The sequence below is a fragment of the Protopterus annectens genome, chromosome 9.part0 (genome assembly GCF_019279795.1).
Source record: "Protopterus annectens isolate FY-2018-M chromosome 9.part0, PAN1.0, whole genome shotgun sequence".
Classification (NCBI taxonomy): domain Eukaryota; kingdom Metazoa; phylum Chordata; order Ceratodontiformes; family Protopteridae; genus Protopterus; species Protopterus annectens.
In genome coordinates, this window is record NC_056743.1 from 1,503,373,331 (window position 1) to 1,503,398,912 (window position 25,582).

A 25,582-nucleotide genomic window follows, 5' to 3' on the forward strand; every position below is an offset into this window, starting at 1 on the left:
CTTTGTAAAGGTTTTCTTCATTTTTGCTGTTACTCCTCATATTTCTCATATCCATTCCTTCATCCTGCATTCTCTGATTTTCATTTGACAAATGGTCGTCAGTATGTTCCATTATTTGTCCTTTCTCCCAGGAACAGTCCTTGCAAAATTGTCCTACCCGCATACATAAACAGCACGTTTTTTTATTTGATATTTCTACCACCTGTGCCCAAAATACAAACGTTCATTACATCTTTCATGTTAAAATGGGTAACCGAGATGTTCCATATTAATGCAAAAATTATCCTGGTTTCCATTTGTAAATGGGCTGCTTTAGGTAAATGTCTATTCTTGTGTCTTACAATCCAAAATGTAACCTTTTTATTTTCCAACCCACAAACCCTACTCCCCATCAGCAGTTAATCCTTTTGTTACTGTTGCAGCTCTTTTGAAAGTAGTCAGTTACGTTAGATAGTCTTGACTCCTCACTGTAGCATACAGTTTGTCTAATTAGTGCCCTGGCTGAAGTTTTTCCATTATTCCTTACCTATTTTAATTCAAGAAAATGCTACTTTCAACAGTGCAAAATTTTAAGTGCATTATTTTGTGGTAAATGTTTTGTCAGAATGAGATACTTACTAGGGAAGGGTTATATTTAAGAGCATTAACTGGATGCCTTTGGTCTTGCATATCTCACCGCTTCTGCAAACCTTCTTTGCTGCTTTTTGATTTCCCTCATGTGACTACTCTCCTTCTGCCTTAATTTGTTTTTCCCCCCAAAATTCCTGTCAACTGTGCTCTTTATTTACTGCCAGTATGATTCAATCCATATTTACCCTCCATTTGCCATCAGGGCCTACCTTCTGTCTTAATGTTTAGTGCGACTTCCGTCTGTCGTCCACTTCCTCCATTTACATGTCACTACATTTCTCAAATTCCAGTCAATACTGACATCCTGTAACAAGAGGAGGATCAACTGCAGAATGCTAAGCAGAAAATAAAGCATTACCTCAATAATGTGCACGAGTTTGGAAAGATTGCTGTTAAGCAACTGTTTTTCGATAATAGTGGAGCACAAAAACTTTTCGCACAACGACTCAGCCAGTAGACCGTAGAAAGGGCTTGTCAGTAAGCTTACAAGCTTAGGGAGCATATAGCAAGGAAGGTAACAAGCGATCCTGCAGAGGTATTAGAAATATTTTGAAAATTCTATGAAAGTCTCTATAAAGCAGAGAAATAGGAAAATGAAGAAAAAATACAAATGGAAACGTTTATGGAAGAATTAAATATGCCAAGGGTAGAAGTAGATGAGGCTCAATTACTAACTGTTGGGACAGGAGATGAGATAAAAATTATGATGTATAACCAATCTACAGGGAAGTCCCCAGGAATAGATGGTATTCCTGTGGAAGTGTGGAAGCTAGGAGGGGAAAAGACTGAAAGATCTGGAAGGTTTTGTTTAACAGTATTTTAAGTGGAGAAGTACCAACATCTTGGAAGAAACCAGTGGTAGCTGTAATATCTAAAAAGGGTAAAGATCCATCAGATCCAGCTTCATATAGGCCTATTTCAATACTAAACCATGATCATGATTTAGCTATCTCCAAAACAGGCAACAAGCAGTGCTATGGGAAAACAACCTTTCTTCCTTACTACCAGTAAACATTGGAGTTCCTCAAGGCTCTGTTTTAGGTCCCCTTCTTTTTTCTTTATTTATAAATGACCTACACGTGAATACACCCCAAGCCATCTGCATTCAGTATGCTGATGACTCAACTTTAATCTGTTCTGCTAATAATGTGTCCTCCCTCCAGTCCCTCACCCAAACAGTCTTCCACGATGTAGAAAAGTGGTTTATGGAACACTCCCTTCTTCTTAATGCCAAAAAAACAAAACTTCTTCTCTTCACTCCTACTCACAAATCTTCCACACCTTTCTTTACCATCTCCTCTAATAATGCTACCTGTATTAACCCAGATATGACCACTCGCCTACTAGGTGTAACTATTGATAACCGTCTTAATTTTGATGACCATATTAACAACACCATTAAATCAGTTAACAAAAAAATAGGTACTCTCTACAGAATTAAACCCTTTCTTACCCCAGCAGCTAGAAAGACCATTGCCCAGACCCACCTGATCTCTACCCTTTTCTATGCCACTGCTATATATACTAACTTATCAAAGAATAACTTGACCAAACTCTCTACCTGTTATAATAGTATATCTAGATTCATTTCGGCTACTCCCTTTAGAACTCACCATTGTCTCAACCTCATGCAACTTGATTGGTTAGAACTAAATAACCACTTACTCTATCAGCAACTACTTATCGTTCATAAGTCTCTTCACTACCCAGAAGCTACCCCAAGCCTTACAAAACTTATCTCACCTTATAAGAACCTAGCTACTCTACGCTCTGCTAATAAACTTCTAGTAGCCACTACTAAATCATACAATAAAGCTGGTGACTCATTATTTGCAAACTCTGTTGGGAAAATCTGGAATCAACTCCCTCAAGAAATAACTAACCTAGACTCCACACCCCTATTCAAAAAACACATCAAAGAATATCTTAAAACTCAGTGGCTATGTCCTTGTACTAAACCCGACTGAAAAAACTTCTCCCTTACTCCTACCTTCCCTCACTATCCCCTAACTGTCCCTCTAAATAATATAACTAATTGATGCCAGCTACTTCTTTTATATTACTTTTCAAACAATTTGTTTTATTTTCCTTCTGCGTGTTTGACCATCTTGTGATTTTCTTATAAGTTTTTATTATTCTAACTTTAGTATGCTGCATTCCTGAAATTTGTATTGTTAACCAGCTGTCTTTGGTTAATTTGCCTTGTGTTTGCTAGTTGTTTTTTTTGTTAAAGTCTTACATAAGCCTACCATTGTATTTTTTGTAATTTGCTTTGTTTTTTGCTGTAAATGTTTTCTTACTTCATGTAATTGGAGCTTTTCTCCCCGGGCCTCTACTGAAAACGGATATATGTCCAGCTAGACTAGCCCGGTCAACAAATGTAAAATAAAATAAAATAAAATAAATTATAAAGTGTTCATGTCTATAATGGCTAAAAGACTGCCAAAAGTAATGCCAAAGTTGATATGGATCAATGTGGTTTTGTGGAGGGGAGGCAAACATTTGACAATATTAACAGAACACTGATGATCCAGAGGGAAGCAGAATGTAAGAGGATAACATTGTTGTTGGTGGGTCTTGATGCAGAGAAAGCATTTGCCAGAGTAAGCTGGGACTTTATGAGCAGGGCAATAGAAGCATTTGCATTTCCTGAAAAAATTATAAAGTTGATTAGGAGGATATATGAGGGATAGGAGGCGAAAATTACATTGAGTGGGATCCTCTGATAATTTCTGCTTGAGCAGAGGAACCAGGCAGGGGGTGTCCTCTTTTCCTTTTGTTATTTGCATTATATTTAGAACTACTGACAAAGAAAATAAGGGCTCAGAAAGTCAAAGATATAATTAGTATGGTAATCAAGAAAAGCTGGCTCTATTTGCAGATTATATTTTATACATGACAAAGCCAGAAAGAGACATTACAGTGTTGTGGAACATTTTGAGACAGTTTCATATCTTTTCTGGATACAAAATTAATGAAGCTAAAATAAAGGCAATAGCAGTAAATTATGAACCCACACATGAATTGATTCATCAATATTCATATTTATGGGGACATGATACAATGAAATATTTAGAAGTATGGATTAAAAATAATTCTGGTGTGGCAGCTAAAGATATGTGGAAAGAGACTAAAAAAAGATAATACAAAAACTAAGAAAATGGAAGCTCTGCTATATGAATATGGATAGTGAGATACAAGCGGTCAACATTTTTTTAGTGCCTTAGTCTTATACACAGGTCAGGCATATTTTTTGTCAATCAGAGGAGAAGTTGTGGATAGCAATTAATAAAGACCTGAAGGACTTTATCTGGGAGATGAAGACGGCAAGAATCAAGTGGGATAAGCTGATTCTTCCAATGGAACAGGGCAGATTGGGATTATCCAGTTTGAAGGGATAATCATAGGTTCATACTAGGCTATCTGCCCTAGGGCATTTATAAGCCTAGCCAGTGTGTTTGGCTTTCACCACCCATTTTAAATTAATTTTGCTATGCCCTTTTTCGAGGTTAGTATACTGTGCCTCTGTCTAACAGTGACACAGAAGTGATACCCGGGGTAAACCTACGATCTCCCATCCACTCATCAAGATTCCTCTTGAAGAGAGTCAATGAGGGACTCTGCCTAACCTGGACTGGGATTTTATTCCAGAGTGAAGAGAGCCTCTGGGTTATGAATCTGTCCCTCCAGCATGTCCTATTTATTTCAGTGCTGAGGTTCAAGTCTCGAGCGTAGCTCGATGGGATTTGGATTTTCTGAGGTGCAGCATGTCCATTAATTCCGGGTCGGACATGGCTTTATACGTCAGGCACAGATTGCCTCCGAGCTGGCGGTATGCCACTGAGTAGAGCTGGAGTTTCTTTAACCGGGCAGCATATGGCATCTGTTTGAGCCCTTTGATCCTGTTGGTGAGGTACTTTTGGGGTCTTTCCAGTTGCTGCAGGTGTCTGGTAAGGTACATCCCAAAAGGGGCATTGTACTCAGTTATTGACCTGATGAGTGATGAGTAAAGAGGCACGATGACCTCCCCTGATCTAGATGTGAATCCCGTCATGATTAGGTGGGCTATATAAAATGTTTTTCTAACCACTTTGGCCATGTGGTTGTCAAATGAGAGATTGCTATCAACTTGGGTCCCCAGGTCCCTAATTACTTCTTCCGTACTTAATGGATTACCACCAATGGGGTAATTTGTGGGGCACTTTGTTTTTGCCAAAGGGTATGACTATACACTTTTTGGCATTTAGCTTGAGGCCATGGCTCTGGCACCAGTTGTCTGTTTCTATGAGGCCCTTTTGGAGGATGCCTGTGTCGGCTGGAGAGTCTATTATGGCGCTCAGTTTGCAGTCATCTGCGAACTTGGTCAGCCACAGTCCTTCTGTGTTGGCCTGTACCTCCGAGAAATATATACCGAACAAGAGAGGTCCCAGGACTGAGCCTTGTGGGACGCCACTTGTAACTGGTTTGGAGTCTGACATGGCTCCAGCAATTCTAACCATGTGGGTTCTGTCCTTGATCCAGTTTGCAACCCATCTAGTGACATAGGGGTTTATATTTAAGCTGGTGAGCTTATCTATAATGCCCGAGTGGGGTATTGTATCGAAGCCTTTTGTGAGGTCCAGGTAGGCTGTGTGGACCATCTTCCCCTCATCAATGGCCTTGGTGACTGTTTCAAAGAAATCGACCAGGATTAAGAGGCAGGATCTGCCCTTAACAAAGCCGAACTGGGTAGGATCCAGTGTCTGTAGGTCCCCAATATCTTTATTTATGAGGTCCATGATGATCCCTTCCATAGCTTTGCAGTCCAAGCTAGTCAGGGTTATGGGGCGATAGTTTCCAGGATCCGTTGAGGCACCACCTTTGTAGAGAGGGACCACTGTTGCTGTACGCCACTCTTTGGGTACATATCCTGTAGCAAAGCTGAGATTGAACAGTAGTTTTATGTTTGGGTTTAGCTCTTCTTGGAGTTAATGTAGGACGCAGCCCGGGACACCGTCTGGTCCCATTGATGCTGTGTTTTTTTGCTTTGGAGAGGGCGGCTCTTACCTGTGCATCTGAGATGTCAGGGGGGCAGCACTCTGCTGGGATAGATATTTGCCCTTTTGGTGGGGAGAATTTTGCGCTGAACCTGTCAGCTAGGATGTTGGCAATGTCTGTGGGTTCGGTGTATTTTTTGTCATTTTGGACTAATTCTGAGCATATTTGGGAATTCCCACCCAGGTTCCTGACATAACTAAAGAAAGCCTTGTGATTATCCTTAGTGTCCTGTGCAATTTTTCTCTCGAAGCTGGCCTTAGACGATTTTATGAGTGCCCGTAGTTTTTTGCTAATACTGATCAGAGATGCCTTCCCTTTTTGGGATTTTGCTCTATCATGTAGTAGCTTCCTCCTTCTATTGTATAGTTTGTTTATGGCTGGGGTCCACCAGACAAGACGTCTGCCTTTGGAGGATTGGGTCTTGGTTTTATTTGGGATTGCATGATCCATGCATTCCTGAAGGTGTTCATAGAATGAATTTGTAAAGGATTCTGCGATCTGGGCCGTATTTTCCACAGGCCCGGGGGCTTTGAAGGATTCCACCTTGGTTTTGAAGTGTGTGAAATTTGCTTTAGAGAAGTTTTTCACTGTGGTTTTCTGGGCAGGGGGTGGGGTCGGGATGTGAATATCCAGTGAGATTAGTTTATGGTCTGATCTTACCAGTGAGGGATACACTTCTGGTCTGGAGCATAGAGTCCCCATGTTGGTGGTGATCAGGTCTAGTATGTTTTACCCTCTTGTGGGAGTGGTAACAAGTTGTTCCATAGCATTTGAGTTTATAAATTCTAGGAACCTTTGGGCTAGGGTGTTGGAGCTAGAGTAATGCTCGTAGTCTATGTTTGGGTAGTTGTAGTTGCCCAATATAATGGTGTTTGGAGAGATGTTCATATTTTCCAGTGTTCTCAGGAAGGCCGAGTGGGGTTCCTGGGTTTGGGAGGGTGGTCTGTAGCAGGCTATAAACTGGAAGGAAGTTTTACCCACTGTTAGTTGCACATGAATAGTCTATGATGCTTTGTGCTGTGCCACCAACCTGGAGGTGTGGGTGTCTTTGACGAATATTGATACTCCCCCTCCTTTTGTGGTAAGGTCCAAGTTTTGGGGCCGAAAAGTATGGTATGAGGTATAACCTGGTAGTGCTGGGGTGCTCTCAGGAGCCTTGAACCAGGTTTCTGTTACTGCACAGATATCTGTGTTCTCCATGCTAAGGAGAGTTTCGAGTGCGTGCATCTTGAGGTTTAGACTTCTGGCGTTGAGTAGCATTACTCTTAGTTTCTTATCCCTTGTGATACCTATGGAGGTGGGTTTGTCTTTTGAGCCTTGCCTAAAAAAGGCACTATGGGGGTAGCAAGACCCTTTGCCAATATCCGAAAGCCCAGGGGTGACAGGTGAAAGCCGTCCCTAGCGAAGCATCGTGGCTTGTCAAGCATGTCATCCCAGGCTGACAGGCATTGGATCCCCTTTGAATGACACCAATACTTAAGCCATTTGTTGAAATTGATCATCTTGTCTTCATATTGTGGCATCTTGGGGAGGGTAAGATGCTACTCATGGTCAGGGTCATACCAACCTGGGCTACATGCTCAGAGAGCTCCTCTGTGTCTCTTTTCATGTAGTCCAGGGAGGTACGTCTCAGGTCATTCACACTAGCATGGACAATGACTGAGTCATATTTGTACTTGCCTTGGAGTGACCTGAGTGCTTGTGTTTTGTGGCGGATCCTAGCGCCCAACAGGCAGCTCACCGTGACCTTCTCCTTATTCAGCCTGGTGAGCAGGACGTCAGTGTGCCTGATGATAGAGTCACCTATTACAAGTGTATCAGGTGTGTTGTTTAGCCTTTAAGGGCTGTGACTGTTCAGCACACTGGCTTTGTGAGCTATTGTTGCACGTGTTTTGTTTTGGGGTAGCGGTTGCTTGGGTGTCTGCTTTGGAGGTCTCTTCTGCTTAGGCAGATTTTTATTTAGAGCCTCCGAGTATGTTTTTGTGTGTTTATGTGTTTGGTTTGCTGTCGTGGTAGGTCTATGTGAGACTTGAATTGTAGTGAGTGTGGTTTCCTTCTCCTCCTGAATGGTTATGCCAGTACTGAGTTGAGAGAGCTTAGCCTCCAGTTTGGCTATATGGTTGCATCCCTCATATGTGTTGGAATTTGTTGGGAGGAGGAGAGGGTTGTCTGTGTACATGAGGCAGTTGTAACATTGCCTCAAGATTCCCAGATTCTCCAGCTGGACCGGAGAGGAGATTGACAACTGACCTTTGGGCATGCTAGAATAGTATTGGGAATTCTTTTATAATTGAAAAAAAGGCCAATGGGGATCAAGGTACTGAAGGGGAGTTTGTGAGGGTGTAGTGCTTTTAATTTTTTAGTGCTGACTTATGTAATTGCTTTATTTCAGAGCTACACAGTTAAATACTCCTATACATAGCACAAGCAGAAAACTATAATTCAAAGTGGAAATGGATGATGTTGAAACAAGGGGAAAGCTCAAGAAACGAGGAGAGACTGGATTTTGGATGTAGGCTTTTAAGGACAATAACAATAATCATACATAATATTATATCCATAATATAGCAGAATGTAACAATTAAGCCAACACGAGAAAGGAGATTCTGCCGATAGGGATGACTGCAATTAGGGATATAGACAGTAGACAAGAGGGGGCTGGAATTTATTGGAGAAAACTGGCAAAGGAACCAAGGTATTGGGAGCAAATACCTAGAGAGAGAAAGGTAATATAATGGGAAGAGGCCAATAATTTATTTGGACTGCAGGTTAGAGATTGCTTTCCATATCAATAGGCAAAGAGAAAGAAATAGGGGGTCGAAAATGAAAGACCGGCACTGGTAGAGTTTTTAGTAGACTCTAGCACAGAAGCTACCATTAATAAAGGAATAATAATTAATAGACCATATAAAATATTGTATGATAACTATAAGAATCAGAGGAGATTAGAAAGGACTGGAAAGAGAGATTGGATAAGCAATTCACAAAGAAACAATGGGAGGATATATGTATGCAACCCAAATATGCAACAAAATGTAGAAGATTTAGGAATTTTACTTGGAAATGGTTACATAGATATTTTTATACTACCTTCCTCAGGTAGACCGCAAATATTGGAGGTGTGACTGGGAAGAAAGAGGTACATGGGAACATATTTTCTGAGAGTGTGGTGGGTTTGTGGACTTTGATTCCCTGCAGGATGCACTGTCAGATGCTGGGTGGACGAGGAAGATGATTTTTCTGAGCTATCATACAGAATCAGAATTACACAGACACGGTAAGGCCGTGCTGTGTCTAATTATGGTGGCTGCCAAAAAAGCAATTACTAGAAAATGGAAATCAAAATCTAAACCAACTACATTAGAAATAGTGAGTATAATAACAGAGATAAAGCAACTGGAATTGAGATCTTTAGAAAAGGCTGGGAGCAAACTACATAGGAAAAAAATAGAAATTGTAGGAACAATACATACAGGAGAGGAATGAGGTTTAAAAGAAGGCAGGACTTAAATGAGCTGTGTAATGTTTGACTGAAAATTATTGGGTATATTATAAGTGATATATAATGTTTGCAAATGGGAGTGTGTCAGTATGGTGTGGGATGTAAAATGCTTGCAACTAGGATTGTGTTGGTGTATTTGTTTTCATTTATATAAATGTATGATTGCTTATATCATAAGTGATGGTTTTAATAAAGACGTTTCTTATTTAAAAAAAGGGTGCAGGTGTTGAGTAATTTGTGTAATATTGCTTAGGCTATATGATTTATAGCAATATATGCAAAGTATAATATTTGTTAATGTTAATTTAATACAGTTTGATTACTTTTGTATAAATGCAAATTTGCCTATTTCACAAATGATAATTCAATAAAGTTTTAAAAAAAATACTGACATCCTATGCTTATGTTTCAGTATATACGGTTTTGGTCATAACTGTTTTCTGTTATATTGTACCAGCAAGTGTTTTTATTTCATTAATTTCTACTTGTGTAAACTTCTGAGCCTTTTATTTCACAATGGCAACCCAGTGACCCAAACCCACCATTACAGTCAAAATGCCTTGAAAATTCCACCTTTCAGAATTTCTCCTGCAACCTTGCCAGGTGTCTCACAGTTCCTAAGTACCTTGTCAGGATAACACTGGAAAAAATAAGACAGTGCAGGCTTATGTAGTGAGCAAAATACAAATAAACCTTTTTGACAATAAAATAGTAGGAAGCCTTCTCATAAAAGACATTCTTGATAAAAACATTTATTAACTAGATGTAGTGTCTCCATGAAATTCTTTGTATATTGTCCACATTTCTGCTAGTGTTTGCGTAGGTATAGCATCAAATTTTGCAGTATATATATTGTAACCAGTATGGTTGCCATTGTCAACTATGTTAAACATGTTTACGTTTTTTATGACCTTAGTTATGGCAGAAAATGGGTCCAGTTTGCCAATGTTTTTATCACATGTACAAGTTAAAATAAGTCTTTTGCCTGTTAATGTACAAGGAATTCTTATTTTTTTTTTTAATATAGGCTACCTTCTGAAGTTGAAAAACCCAAGCCGGAGGAAAAGCCAAAGGAAGAAGAAGTCTCAAGGCGAGGATGTTTCACAAGAGAGGAATATGAACGTCGCCAACAGCTAAAAATCATGGCGGACCTGGATAAAGTTCTACGTCAGAAGCCTACAACTGTTAGAGCAGTAAAAAAGGCTCGTCCTAAAAGTGAATTCAGAGATGATTCAGTCATTTCCAGGAGTCCTGCAAAAAATCATCTAGGTACATGGTACATTTGAGTGATAACTGGTCGAAATAATTATAGTACATTGTGTCTCATATTAGTGTCAACAGGAAAGGCAAACTTGTTTGTGTGATTTGTAATTTTGTGTAGCTGACCATTTCTTACTTTTCCTGTTTGTCCACCCCTTGAAAGTTCTGCTGACTTGCACTCCACGATTCCTTTTATTTATTTTATTTTACATTTGTTGACCGGGCTAGTCTATCTGGATATATGTCCATTTTCAATAGAGGCTCAGGGAGAAAAGCTGCAAGTTTTAATACATAGTAAAAATCAGTCTACATAAAAGTTAAGACAGTCAAATCAGTAAACAGAAAAAAAAAACTAAAAAAGATAAAATATATACAAATTTTTTTTGAGATGAGTAGAAGAACAGTATTTAAAAGGTAGCTTAGAATAAAAGAAAGGATAAAGTGAGAAAGAGCTGGGGTAAAGATAGGAAAGGTATCAGAGATATAATAGGATGAGTAGAGAATTAGATTATTTTCATAGGGCTAAAAAAGTTACTTTTATGAAGGGGAGGCAAAACATACACCTAAGAAGAGAGGAAAGAAAGGAAGCTTTTGAGTATTTGTTCAAAGGGTAAGTTTCCTGTCTTATATTAGCTGTGGAACTGTAGAAAACATTTATTGGGTTATTGGGTAGAGAAAGGGGAGAAGGAAAGGGGGATAGGAGACAGAAGAGCAAGCTTGTCAGGGTTAATACAGGGGCAGAGCCATTTTTATTAAGGTACAATTTGAGATTCTTCTTGAAAATAGGAAGAGGAGTCAGGGATGTGATATCAGTGGGTAATTTGTTCCAGTGTTTCCCAACTGAGTTGGAGAATAAGCCATCTCCTGCAGAGTTATTAGGTGTAGTAATGTTGATCAGAAGTTTGTTAGAGGAGCATAGATGTTTCAGGTTATAATAAGGGGTAATAAGGCTGGTGAGTATTGGAGTTTTGGTGGGTTGGTGCAGGGTTTTGTGAGCTATTAGTAGTTATTGAAGTTTAATCTGATTAGGAAGTTCGAGCCAGCCAAGTTGTCTTAGATTAATGCAGTGGTGGGTTCTAAAAGGAGATCCGGTAGCATATCTAGCAATGTTGTTGTAGGATGTAACTAGTTTATTAAGGTTTTTTTTTGACAGGTTGGTATAAATAGGACATGCATAGAGTAAAGTAGAGATTAGATGGGTCCTGAGTAGGGTGATTCTAGTAGCTGGGGTAAGAAATGGTTTAATTCTATATAGGGTTCCTATTTTTTTGTTTACACTTTTTATACTAGAGTTAATGTGATTCTCAAAATTGAGTTTATTATCTATTGTAATTCCTAGTAGTTTTGTGGTGGTTTCAGGGGAAATACTAGTATTGTTGTTTGAAGTGATCAAGAAATGTAGGGGGATTTGGTTACGTGTTGGGGAGAAGAGTAGAAGTTTTGTTTTCTTGGGGTTGCGTAGGAGGCAGCGTTGGGAAAACCAATGTTCAACTGTGTTAAAGGCTTTTTGTGTAAGAGACTGAAGTTCAGCAAAAGAGGTGGCTGTGCAGATAATAGTGGAGTAATCTGCATATTGAATACAGTTAGAAAAAGGGGATAGCTGATTGAAGGTCATTGATAAAGATGGAAAAAAGAAGTTGACCTAAGATAGAGCCTTGTGGAACACCTAGGGAAATAGGACGGTGGTCAGATATTGAGTTTTTCCAGACTACTGCTTGTTGACGGTTTTCGAGGTAAGATTGAAACCAATTTAAGTTGTTAGGATCCAATGATAGATAATTGGGAATGTGGAGGAGCATTTTGAGATTTACCATATCAAAGGCTTTAGATAGGTCAATGAATAGTGCAGAAGAAAGACTGTTTAAGTTGCGGTTAGTGTTGATGGTGTTTGTGAAGAGCAGAGCAGTGGTGGTACTGTGGGAAGGTCTGAAGCCATGTTGACAGCTAGCAAGTAGGTTGTTTTGGAGAAGATGATTTAGGAGTTGTTTATGGATACATTTTTCTAAGATTTTGGCAATAGGGGATAATAAAGCAATGGGACGATAGTTAGATCAATAGAGTTTCCCCCTTTGTGTAGTGGGATGATGTGGGGTATTTTCCAGATATCAGGGACAGTTCCTTCATTGATGGATCTATTTATCAAAATAGAGATAGGATAAGCTACAGCTTTGGCTCCTATTTGCAGAAACTCAGCAGGGAGTTTGTCTTCAGAGGGTGAGAAGGGTTTTAGTTTTTGAAGTAGTGAAGAAATATATGATGTAGGGATGGGATGGAAGTGAAATGAGGGTGATGTATTAACAGAGAAGGAGTGTAGATTTGAGGTGTCAGGAGGTAAGCCAGATTTTGTATAGTATTTGTGAAGTAAGAATTAAAGGAATTGGCTATTTGTACAGGGTTATCAGGGTTAGAGTCCTGTGGGTTGGGTGTGATTGATTGGCCTGGGGATAGTAGATTATTAATGGTGGTCCAAAATTTTTTAGGTTCCTTATTGGATATTTGTTGTAGACGAAGGTAGTAGTTCTGTTTATCAGATAGTATGGCTTTTTTTGTTTTGTTCCTACATTCACAAAAGGTTTGATGGTCAGCTTGTTTTTTGGAAGTACGCCATTTTGCCCAGTTTTTGTTTCTGGTTATGATTAGTTGCCTAGTATTGTTGCTTATCCAGGGGGCGGGTTTGGTTTTGATTTTAATCTTGCGTATGGGTGCATGCTGATCTAAAATAGATAAGAATGTGGAGTTGAAGTGTTGTACAGCATCATTGAGAGGTAGTGACTTTAGAGGAGTCCAGTTACAGTGATGTAGTTGTGTGAGAAATAGTTCTGAGTTAAATTTTTTTTTTTTGAGCGTAATGTATGGAAAGAGGTAGGAAAAGTGATGCTAGATTTTTTTCTTATAAGTTAACATGTGGTCACTTAGATCATCTGGTAGGGTGCCTGAAGAGTAGGTTTGTTGGGGAGTATTAGTAAGTATCCAGTCCAAAATGGAGTCTCTATTTTTGCTTTTGTTAATTCTGGTCGGGCCTGAGATAAGTTGAGAGAAGCTATGGAGATTAATATGGGAAGTGGGGTTTGACTGGTTGCAGTGATTCCAATCAATATTTAGGTCACCAAGTATTACTGTTTCTTGTGGGACAGTGGATACAAGCCAGTTGAGAATGTTCTCGAGGGTGTTAATATTATTTCCTGGGAGGAGATATGTACAAATAATATAGATGGCTTTACTTTTGTTTATTTGAAGTTTAGAGCATATAAGTTTGGCATTATTGTTTATGGGGAGGTCCAAGTTAATGGTGCTGATTTGTAGGTGAGTTTTGTAAAGAATAGCAACACCTCCTCCCTTTTTTGTTGTGTGGTCTAGTCTAATTACATTATAGCCTGGTGGGGTAATTTCACAGTCTTTAATAGTGGGTTTTAGCCATGTTTCAGATAGGCATAGGATGTCAAATTGGTTGACATCAGGGAGTGCATGTAGTTGTGCAATTTTGTTGCAACTACTACATATATTCAGATGAGCTATGGTTAGAGAGTTGGTAGATCTGGTTGCTGGTATGTCATTGTCAGGGTTGTCATTGTTTTCAGTAGTTAAGGTCTGGGTGTGATGTGGGCCAGGGTTTGGATGAATATCTCCATCTAAAAGTATGTTGTACAGTGTTTGATGTTTGGGTTTAAGGTTTAAGACAAAGTAGTAGGCAAGTTTTTTTTTGTTTTCAGGTTATAACATTTTATATGAGTTAGTCTGTGATATTTAGCTGGGGAGTAATTGGAAGTGTAGATGGGATTTTGGAATGTCACAGGAGATGGTGAGATAGGAGATGAGGTTTGAAAAGAGGGAAGTAAAGAGATGAAGTGTATGAGTTGTTCATAGTAGGTTAGGAAATAAGATGTAATAAGAGGAGTTAAGAGTAATAGGAAGAATAAAGATTGGTTTTGAGATGGATACAATGTTATGTTCATTGTTGAGATGTGAGGTAAAAGACAGAGAATGAAGAATGGTTGGTCAGATAGAGTTTGAGAACTATAGTAAGTTGTAGTGAGTTAAAGGTGGATGATAGTGTTGTAATTGAAATGTGAGGTGAGATGAAGGGGAGGAGTGTTGTAATTGTGGTTGTGTAATTAGTGAGTTAAAGGTGGATGATAGTGCTGTAATTGAAAGGTGAGGTGAGATGAAGGGGAGGGGTATTGTAATTGTGGTTGTGTAATTGGTGTCAATTGAGTAGGGGTGTGGTTTGTGGTGTTATAAAAGTAGGACCACTGGGGGTGGGTGGGAATTGAGGGTAGGGTAGGGGAGCGGAGTGAGCCCGAAGGGCGAATGGAGCAGGCAGAGACAATAGAGCAGAATGTGGAGGAAGACAATCAGCAAAGTGAGAGAAACACAACAGGTAAGTCTGGTGGTTAGAAAAAGGTGGACAGAATGCAGAGGTAGGAAGGAAGAGAGTCAGGATACAAGACTGGTAGTTGCTGATCGCAGAGTGCCTGGGGAAAAGGAGAAAGGTGGTGGATAAGTGTAAGAAGAGACTGAGAACTGAGTGACTGGGGGTTTGTTTCAGGAAGCTTACAGAAGTGGGGTAGGAAATAACAGGGCAGAGGCTAGTAATTAGGAAAGGTTACCAAAACGAGGTAGGAGATTACAGCTCAGGAAAATGTTACTTTACAGAGTTAGTTTGTAAGGCACCACCTGGTGGCCACTCTTGGTATGGCAATGGTTTTGTCTTAGAGGAGATAGGGACGAGGAAAGGAATGGGAAAGGGTAAGTAATGCGAGGGGTAAGACTCTGGAAGACAAGTAGAAGACAGTGGGGGGGTGGGTAAGGCTGCTGGCTAGCCTGCCTGTTTAGTTGGCCAAGACTAGATAATTTAAGAACTTTATATAGAAGAATTTAAATTACATGTACTAGATAATTTAAGAACTTTATATAGAAGAATTTAAATTACATGTAGTTACATAGAGTCAGTATTGATACATACTTTCAATGCCTTTAATAGGTCAAACTTTTCTGGGAGATGTTAGGGGTTTTCTTAGGTGCCTTAGTGTTCCGAGGTTTCCAGAAGGGTGCAGGTAGGTAAATTGTTGCAGAGACAAAACTGGAACACAGTGTGAATCCAGCAACAGGAGCAGGATGCACAGCAGCCAGGTGAGGGGAGGTGGAAAAAATTGTAGTCTATGCACTGCTCTTTCTGAGAAATTAATTTCTAATATCTAGATTGATGTTTATGCCTTTATTTTTAAAGTCATATCCCCTCTTCCTCTATTCTTTTTCATATTTCTTCTATCATGTTTACTCTTTATTGCATTTTTAATCTATTTTAATCTTTGTTAGAGAAATTGACTGATATATTACAGACCCATTTTAGCCACTGCCTAGAAAACTACAGGATATAGAAATGAGTAAATACAAATATATCTAAGTTATTCAAGGTGTAGATTACAGAAGGTGAGCAGAATGCATAATCTGTAGTGATTAGTATGTGTCGTACGAGCAATAAAATGTATCATCAGCATTTATACTGGCACTGACAAATGCTTATGATATGCGAAGTGTAGTAGGTAATGAAACATGAGTAATATAAAAACCCCTACAATAACAAAAGTCATGCACTATGAAGAGCATAAATAAGGATGTAAGAATACAAAGAAGACAAGAAGACAAAAATGTGTCACATTATACAGAACACATTAAAAAAATACATGTGCTGAATCATACTGGTAGAATTAATAATTTTAGAGCTTCTCTGCTTTTTGGCAAAGAGTATTATTTATTTTATTTTACGTTTGTTTACCAGGAGTGTCCGACTGGGCAAAAAGCATATTTTCAGGGGAGGCCCGAGGAGAAAAGCTCTATAAAGATACAGACAGTAGACTTATAAACACTGCGTAAAAAATAGAGGTACATACAAAAAAATATAGAAACATTGGTATAGCTGTTCTCAATACATTAGACTTGTAAGACAGTTGAGGTAGTAGAGTAGAGGAGAGAACAATTGAAGAGATAAAGCTATTTTCAAGAAGTTTGCATTGCAAAATATCTGAGTATTACCAGCAGATAAATGTACAGGCATAATTATTTGATACTGTGCCAGTGTAGACTTTGGGAGAAACTGATGTTTAATCAGGATGTATACTGTGCATCAACCTGAGGGGGACTGATACAGTAGGACAAGATAATGATTTGTTCTTTCTGGGGTGAGCTTGAACTAGAAGGATGATGTGGGAGGGGGGTTGTATTCAGATTAGGACATAAGTGGTGCTGTGTTAGTTGGTTGGAGGGGGATTATAGCAGGGACATCTGAGTTATGATTGCAGAGAGCAAGTATGGACTAAGGTACAGAACTTGCTTTGACAGACTGTTATCCTGGGTCTGTGCAGGTAAAGTACCAAGAGCTGAGTAAGTGTGACTGGAGATAGTTTTTGAAGTTGGGCTTACTGTCCAAGATTCTGATATCTAGAGGAAGGATATTCCATATTTCAGCAGTAGCACTGGAGTAGAGGGAGTCACCAGAGCTATTCCTGCTTTTGGTTACTTCAGTGAGAGCTTTGTTGGTGGCTCTTAGAACACTGTTGTTTGTATAGTGGTTTACTAGGCTTTGAAGGGCTATTTTTTTGGGTGGTATAGGATTTGGTGGGTGGTTATAGGTAACTAAGTTTAGTAATTCCAGCCATGATAATTGTCTGAGGGCTAGACAATGATAGGTCCTGAAGGCTGAGTTGGTGGCAAACTTTGCAATTTTGTTATAGCAGTTGGCTTGTTTGTTTGTCACCTTTTAGATTAATTAGTATGGGAGAAGCACAGAGTAATGTAGAAATTAGGTTGGTTGTAGCAATTATGGCTTTACTGTTGTCAGTAAGGTACTTTTTACATCTATAAAGGATTCCAAGTTTTTTTGTGTACTTTTGTTATTGTTTGTGCTATGTACTTGCCGAATTTCATATTGTTATCTACGATAACTCCTATTAGTTTAATCTGTGAAATAGGCGAGATAAGGGTGTTGCTAATGGAGATAATTTTAAAAGAGGGAATAGGGTCTATGGCTTTTGTGGGATGAAATAACAGCTGTATTTTTTTAGCATTGAGTATTGGCTGTGAGTCAGCTAACCATGATTCAGCAGCGATAAAGGATTCTTGGGTAATGTTTTGTAGTAGTTAGAGAGAGGGGGCAGAGCAGATTAGGGTGGAGTCATTGGCGTATTGTACCAGGTTGGTGTGGATGGTGGCTTTGCAGCAGTCATTGGTAATTAAGGTGATGAGGAGAGGACCAATGATGGATCCGTGTGAGGCACCTATGGTTACCGGGAGAAGAGGGGATAGGGAATTTTGACATTTTACAGCTTGCTGGCAGTTGGATAGATAGTCCATGAATCATGATATCGTGGTGTTGCTTAGGTTGAGTTTGAGTATAGTTAGGTGTTTAGGATGTGAGACTGTCTCAAAAGCCTTGGAGAGATCTAGAAAGATAGTGGAGAAAGATTGTTGTTGTTCTGTTGGTGATTTACAGAGTTAGTAAAGCTAATAAGTGCTGTAGTGGTACTGTGACTGGGCTGAAATCAATATCCGTTAGCCAGGAGATTGTTATTTAGAAGATAGTTTAAAACCTGGGAGTGAATACATTTCTCTAAGATTTTTGACAGGGGGGATAGAATGGCGACCAATCAGTAGTTACGTCACTTGAATTTCTGCCTTTGTGAAGTGGTGTAATACGGGAAATATTCCAAAGGGCTGGGATATGTTGTTCAGAGACTGACCTATTAATTAATAGGGAGAACAGGGTATGAGATGGCTTTGGCTGCAGTTTTGAGGTATTTTGTTTGTAGTTGATCAGCTGCTAGGGTTGTGGGCTTTAATTTTGTCAAGTATGTATAAATTGTGTTGGTGAGGACAGGTTTTAGGGAGAATCAATTTTTGCTAGTTGTTGGGTCCTTGAGATTTGGATATGTTGTGGATGAATTGGTATTAGTGAGGTTAAGAATGGAATAGGTTAAACTGTGTGGCAATATTAGTGATAGTGGTATGAATATTTGGGTGAGGTGTACTGATTTTTCCTGGCTGCAGTATTTTATTGATGGCTGCCCAGAATTTTTGTGGGTTAGTTTTGTGTTTAGATTGGATTTTTTCAGATCTCACTTGTTTTTTGGCTATATTTCTTATCTCAAGGTATTTCTGCCTATGTGTGTGTGTTTTATTTTGACGCCAGGTGTCCCATGCCTTCTCTCTTGGTTTTAGGAGTTGCTGGGTACTTTTGGTGAGCCAAGGGGCATGGTTGGACTTTGTTGTTAGTGTTGTGGGTGGGGCTAGGTTGTTAAGAATACCAAGAAATTTAGTGTTAAAATAATCTACTGCTTCATCTAGGGGGAGATTCAAGAGTGGACCCCAGTTTCAATGATTTAGTGCAGATGTGAAATCTTGGGCTTTGAAATTCTTTGTATATTGTATCTGTTGGAGGTTGGTTGTTTTAATTGGTTTAATTTAGTGACTTAGTAGGAAGGTAGGGAGTTGGTCACTCAGGGTGTTCGGTAGGAAGCCTGAGTAGTGAGATAGGGATGGTTGATTTGTAAGGATCCAGTCCAGTGTGGATTCTTTTTGGTTGATTTATCTATCCTGGTGGAGGTCTTGATAAACTATGTAAAGCCATGGAGGTTTATGTGGTTAGTGGGGAGGGATGAATTGATGAATGACTAGTCTATGTTGAAGTCTTCCGGTATGATTGTTTCTTGGGGAGGACATATGATGTCCAGTAGAGGATAGAGTCAACTGTAATAATGTTATTAACTGGGGGGAATATATACACCAATGATAAGATTTTTTTGTAATCGAGTTGAAGTTTGGCGAATAAAGTCTCTGCATTATTGAAGCTAGTGGGGTGATTGTCTATGAATTCAATAGTAAGGTTGTTTTTGAAAAGTAGGGCAGTACCCCCACCCTTCTTAGATGTACAGTCTTTCTGGATTGTGTTCTAGCCTTGAGGGAGTATTTCAGTATCTTTAATTTGTGGTTTGAGTCAGGTCTCTGTGAGAAGAACTATGTCAGGGGACTATAATAACAGGTTAGCATGTAGTTCTGCTATTTTGTTAAGTATGTTTCTTATGTTAATATTACGAATTAGGAAGTCTGTTGGTTTTCTGTGGATGTTTATTATATCTATTGGTAGTTGGGTGTTGGTGTTAGGATTGTTTTTAGGGCCAGGGTTTGGGTGTATGTCACCATAGAGTAGGAGTTGTGATGTTATTCGAATGATGGCCAATAGATATTTAGATACAGATTTGTCATGTTATAGGGAGATAATCTATGTTAGTGGAATTATAAATTGACGGTGTGATTATTAGTAAGGATGACTTGCATTTAGATGGGGTTGAATAAGTGGGGGATTGACTAAATGATATGGGGCTAATGTTTTGATAGAGGTAATATGTGCAGCAATTAAGAGGATCATGACAAGCAAACCGTTCAGGGGTAGCATTTTGTGTTTTATGGAGGAGAGGGTTGTCATATAAGAGAGGTAATTGAAAATGAGAGGTGATAGGATGTGTTGTAGTGTTTCCCTGGCTGAGGTATTGCTAGGTAGTTTTGATGTAGTTGAGATCTAGGGAGGTTGTGGGAAGCGAGTGGCTGAAGTATTAGTGTGATAACAGTGGTGGGTGTAACAAAGGGCTAGAGGCCTGATTGGGTGGTTGAGATAAGGGACATTGCTTAATAAGTATAAAGGGCAGGATACGGGGGTGGGGTGGGTGTGAATAGGGTAGGGGAGCAGAGTGAGCCTGAGCGTAGCAAGCAGAGCAGAGTCGGCTCATGGCTGCAAGAAGAAACAATTGGCTGTTCTGCACTAATCAGGTTGGTTGGAGTACACCACAGCACTTACCAGTAACAGTCAGTGCTGCAACAACTGTTTATGCCTGATTTTAGGTAGGGAAAGACTGGTAGAACAGTTGCGTTCTGTAATTACGCTGGTACTGTATCAAACAGTTGTGGAATAAGACAGACACTTATTGATAACTTAGCTGTAGTAAACAAGCAGAGAGGGGAAAAAGAAAGCTATAGTAAGATAGGAAATTATGAGGGTAAGATCTTGTACAAAAGGAATGTGCAGAGGTAAAGGAAGCGAGGTAGCTAAAGCTGCCAACCCAGGCGATGTGCTTTACAAAAGTATAGCAAGGGACCTACAAGTTGTTCGCGAGTTTTCCTCTTTTTAATTCACTGTATTCCTGATCACAAGTGACAGGAAGACAGTGATTGGGGTTTCCGGATGCTAAATATTCAGTTTGTAGGCTCAACAAAACTGAAATAAATATATAGGACATGAGTATGTTAATACACAGTTACAGAGAGAAATGCAACAGTTCAGTTAGCAAACATTCAAATACAGATTAAGAGCACTAGAGTTTTCTTTCCTACAACTGTGATACAGTAGTGTCTCAGTATGGATGTACAGAAAGTAACTAAGGATAGGTGAGTTGCACTTAATATACAAATCCCAAGTCTTTATTCCATGTAGCCAGGCTACAGTATACTAGTAGTATACCCTGAGCATTTCGTTTTCAATTAAGCTATAGAAATGTAACATACATTTGCTATATGTTTCATTCTTAGTTCACAGAGTGAATAGACTAGATAAGAGTCCACTAACATCTACTTAAGAAAGCACTACATATGAAAGACGTAGAAATGACATGCAAATAAAAACTGTAATAGTACACAGGTAGTGTACTTAGCCCAGTGTGTCTGCTGTCCTGCTTTCTATGTAGGCAAGACAGGAGATTACAAGATCGTATATATGAACATCTGTATGCCATCAGAAAAGGCAAACTGGAGAATGCTCTAGCCAAACGTCATGGAAAACTTGGGCCACAGTTTCACATTTAGTGTTATAGACCAGGTTAGTTCCAACCCAAGGGGAGGCTACACCCCCTTGTATTTAGAAAGTAGGAAACTGTGGTGGCAATTAAGACTGGATGCATGTCATGTGCCTGGCCTAAATGGTTCTTTGAACCTGGCTTGCTTATTGAAGTTAAAGAAGCTCAAGAGATGACCTGTAGCAACATCATTCTATTCTGGAGGGATTTCTGCATGTCTTTCATATTTCCTTGTTACTAACAGCCATTCCCTTCATTTTTTTTAAATTTCAAATATCATTTGTTACCTGAGTTATTATATTTTTATATATATATTTTTTTATTTTTATTTAGCAGTACGATTCAAGATCCCAATACATGGCCAAAATAAAAGACCAGATTACACGCTTAGGCGGTTTTACAGGACTCAGTAAGGAAATATACGGAAGGAGGGGGGCAGTAGGTACAGGCTCCATGTATTGTACAGTGTTGCCAGTTTGGTCCACTTTTTGTCTGACTATGATCTTGTAGTAGACACTATTTAGTGTCATCTAGCTAGTCTGGCAACAGTGGAGAGGGTTCGGGGGCACCAGTTTCTCAGAAGCGTGTTCAATAGAATGGAATAGAGTGGAGGTTGGCAGTGACCAACTACACCCATGAGTTTGTTATTTAAACTTACACCGGGGTAGTAGTATTAAGAAGAGTCACAATGCAATGTGCATTAGCTACATTGACAATTTGTCATGGCCACAGGACAGTAGTTTCAAGTTAGGGCATGCATACGTCTGGCAAAACAGTAACAATAATATTTTTTATAGCTTATGGATACAGCTGTCTCACTTCAGATCCTCAAAGGAGAAGGGTTTTTTCCCACCTTTTTTGGTGTGAGGTTATCTGGCCCTGTGGGCCATTTCCACAATAGGCAGTGTGTCCTGTTTTTTAAAATCTTAAAAATTTTTTTCAGTTTCCAAACTTGGCAGTGGGGGTTCACACAGCTGTCTGCTTTTTATGTTTTAAACTTTCTTAAATATTTAATTTTTATGATCAAAATCAAAACCTTTATTTACTTACATGTCCTAGACTTGTCAAGTGTGTACGTACACACTGTTTTATCTGGCAATCTGTTTTGCATGTAATATGGTTTTAACATTTTGGTATTATATTATCATTACATGAGCATTTAGTTGTTCATTGTTTCCACAGTGCTTTTTTAGTACTGGGGCTTTAATTCAGATGAGGTTCAATTCTCAATTAGTGAACTGTTTAAATGTTTTCAATAAAGGGGAGGCACTGTTTTCTTGTTTGCTCTTTCTGAAGAAGTGTGACTGTTAGCCGACGAAAAGCGTATGGTTTTAACAGCTTAAAATAAATTTGTATTTTTTCATTCACATCGAGTTGGACTTTGTATTCTCAGTGGAATTGAGACTTGGGCTTCGGAGTGTTCGGTGAGTCTACACAGCGTTTTCTAGTTTTTTAGATTTGTCCGGTGCTTTACAAAACAGGGTATTTCATACAGTAAGAGATATAAACAAACACAAAAATTCACTGAACACCCAAATAGAGGACAAAAACAGACAAAATACCCGATTGCTTTTAGTGTGTAATAACTTTAATCAATACTTTCATCCATAAAGGACTTCTTCAGAACAGTTACAAACACCGTAAAACATTAACTGCTTTTATAACAACAAAGTTCCAATCAGAAAGGCAAACTAATTAGCATCAATTAACACCAATTAGTATAAGATTGAATTAACTAAAGCCTAAAATCTTCAGTCTGATATCATTAAAAAAAACATTTAATGTTGATCATGCCTTTGATGCCTGGAAAATTATCAGCTCCTAATTTTATTTGCCATGATGTTTCTTTCTTTTCAACCATATTTTAAAAATCTCCTCCCCTCTGATCCATATCAATTTGTTCTACGACAATAAACAAGAACTTCTTAAAATTTAAGCACTCATCTGTATGTTTAAGTAGGACATTTTTTATCTTTAATTTTAATAGCATGTAAATGTTCTTTTATTCGAATATTTAAACTTCTAGTGGTCATGCCTTCATAGTAGGCATTGCATCCATTACACACACTGACATACACTACTCCTTTAGTTTTACAATTAAATACACCTGAGATCTGAACAATATAACCCAAATGTGGTAGATTTAAATAAGGTCCCTCTAAAATATATCTGCTTATTTGACACATTCCACATTTGTACATTCCTTTAGGCTTGGAAGACATAGGTTGATTTTTGTATTAACATGCTGTAGTATGCATTTTAAGTTGTAAGAACTATGAAAAACAAATCTAGGACTTGACTCTGTACTCTTAGCTAAATCTGTAATTCCTTGTAATATCTTTCAGTTATTTCTAATTATAGCACAAATGTCATAACTATCAGTAGTCATATCAATATTACAAATAGCTGCATTTGGGTCAATGGTCTTTCTCTCATTTATTTTTAAAAATGGTTTTAATAATATAGGTGGAAAAAATTATTGTTTCTGTCTTAAAAAGCAGCTCTTTGTTATATCCTCTTGCCTTGAATAAATTAATAATAAATGAGACTTTTGTTTCAAATAAAGCGTAGTCTGATGCTATCCTAGATGCTCTGATTATTTGACCTCTAGGTATATTATTCTTAATAAATTTTGGGTGGTTACTCTGATAACACAAATAATTGTGACTAAATGCATTTTTGCTCTGGATTTTACTTTCAAACCTATTATGCAAATAATTCCACTTTAAATTAACATCTAAAAAACACACTTCAGTCCCACATTCTCCTATAGTGAACTTTAAAAAATCGGATAATTCCTTCATCTTCCTAACTAGAGAATAGGCATCAGTTTCAGTACCATCCAAAATGAAAAATAAATCCTCATCAAATCTGTTATAAGTGATTATATTAAAAGTAGCAGCCAAGGGTAAAAAAAAATGTTTCCTCCTACCTTCCAAGAACCAAATTCGCAAAGGGGCGGTGCAGCAGCTGAACCCATAGCTGCTACTTTAATCTGTTTGTAAACCTGCTGATTAAACGAAAAATAATTATCTAAAAGAATCTCTAGCAGATCGCAGTGTAACTTCAAATTCTTGCTGCTGACAAGTACGCTTCTCTGAGGCTTTTTAAGATAGATGGCCTGCTTGTGCTCTTCCTTTGCTGGGAAGATAAAGCTCCCTTGGGGGGGTGGGGCTTCCATTTTAAAAATGTCTGTATTTTTAAAGACTGTCAGGAGACTGTAATGTACTTTTAAACAGGAGCACTTTTTTTTTTCCTTTCAGTTTAAAAGTTGCCTAAAGTAACCGAACACCATTTTTCTGTAGAGAAATAGCTTTTTTACTTTGTGAATCTGACAAAGTATTTTAAGGTGCTTCTTACTATGTATAACAGCATTTGCTGCTTGTTTTCCTCAAGTAAAGAGGCACCATTTTCAGCTTGACCCTGGAACAATCTTTTAGTCCTTCTTCCAGCCACAAAAAGAAAAAAAAAATAAGCAAACAGCCTTTGCCATTGCAGCAGGCTAACAGTTTGCCTCAGGCACAAGTGGGTGACTCTCCTGTGGCCATTAGTTGTACCTCAGGCCATTCATCTTATAGTCAGGATCCCTCTGGCATAGCACTTACAACTACTATAGACAGGGGTTAGCCATGTCCTCTGCAGCTATTGAGAGGTTCCCTCATTAGGCAAGGCATAGCCAGTCTTGCCAGCCCTGGAAAAGGGAGTAGGGAAGGCTTCCCTATTTTATCAGGTAGTTGTGCCCATTCCTGAGGAAGTTGTTGCTGCCATTAATAACATTGTTGCCCCCATTTTTCCTGTCAAGAAGGAAACAGAAAAGTAAACCTGTATCTACTCCTCCTCGAATTTCCTTAGACAGGAGTAGTTTACCAGCTCCAGCTCCGTGTTTAATTCAGGTTATTAATCCTTCTTGTGTAGTAGTTTCTGGTAAAAGAAAGGATTCCTTCTTTCTTGAAGAGATTCAAGATTCAGAATCTGGACAGGAGGATGAAGGGACAGATATGGGGTTTTCTCCTCAGATTTCTGATTCATACTCTGAGGAGAGCTTAGTTTCTGATTGATTGTCTGTGGGGGTTCTTGGTCGATAAGAAAATACTATGAGCTGTTACTTTCTAGTACTTACACTCATTCCACCAGTTCTGCCTGCTTTAGAGGATGTGTATGTTACTGCCTGCAGTTTTCATGATAGTCAGCCAGCTGACCCTAGAAAGGCAGATAGGATGTCTAAAGTTCCTCAGTCTTTTAAGTTGTTAAATACTCTTCCCAAACTTGATCCAGCAACTATAGCTGTAGTTAATTCTTCTGCTGCTAAACATTT

The 25,582-nt window shown here is 38.8% G+C and overlaps 1 protein-coding gene across 1 annotated transcript in view; it reads left to right on the forward strand.

The window, feature by feature from the left end:
* Positions 1 to 25,582, forward strand: part of CAMSAP3 (calmodulin regulated spectrin associated protein family member 3) — a gene marked incomplete in the record, with an annotated part of 1,204,937 nt that overhangs the window by 1,083,353 nt on the left and 96,002 nt on the right. Inside the window, 1 exon segment of the mRNA XM_044084445.1 lies at positions 10,197 to 10,438. Coding sequence (XP_043940380.1) covers positions 10,197 to 10,438 — 242 coding nt within the window.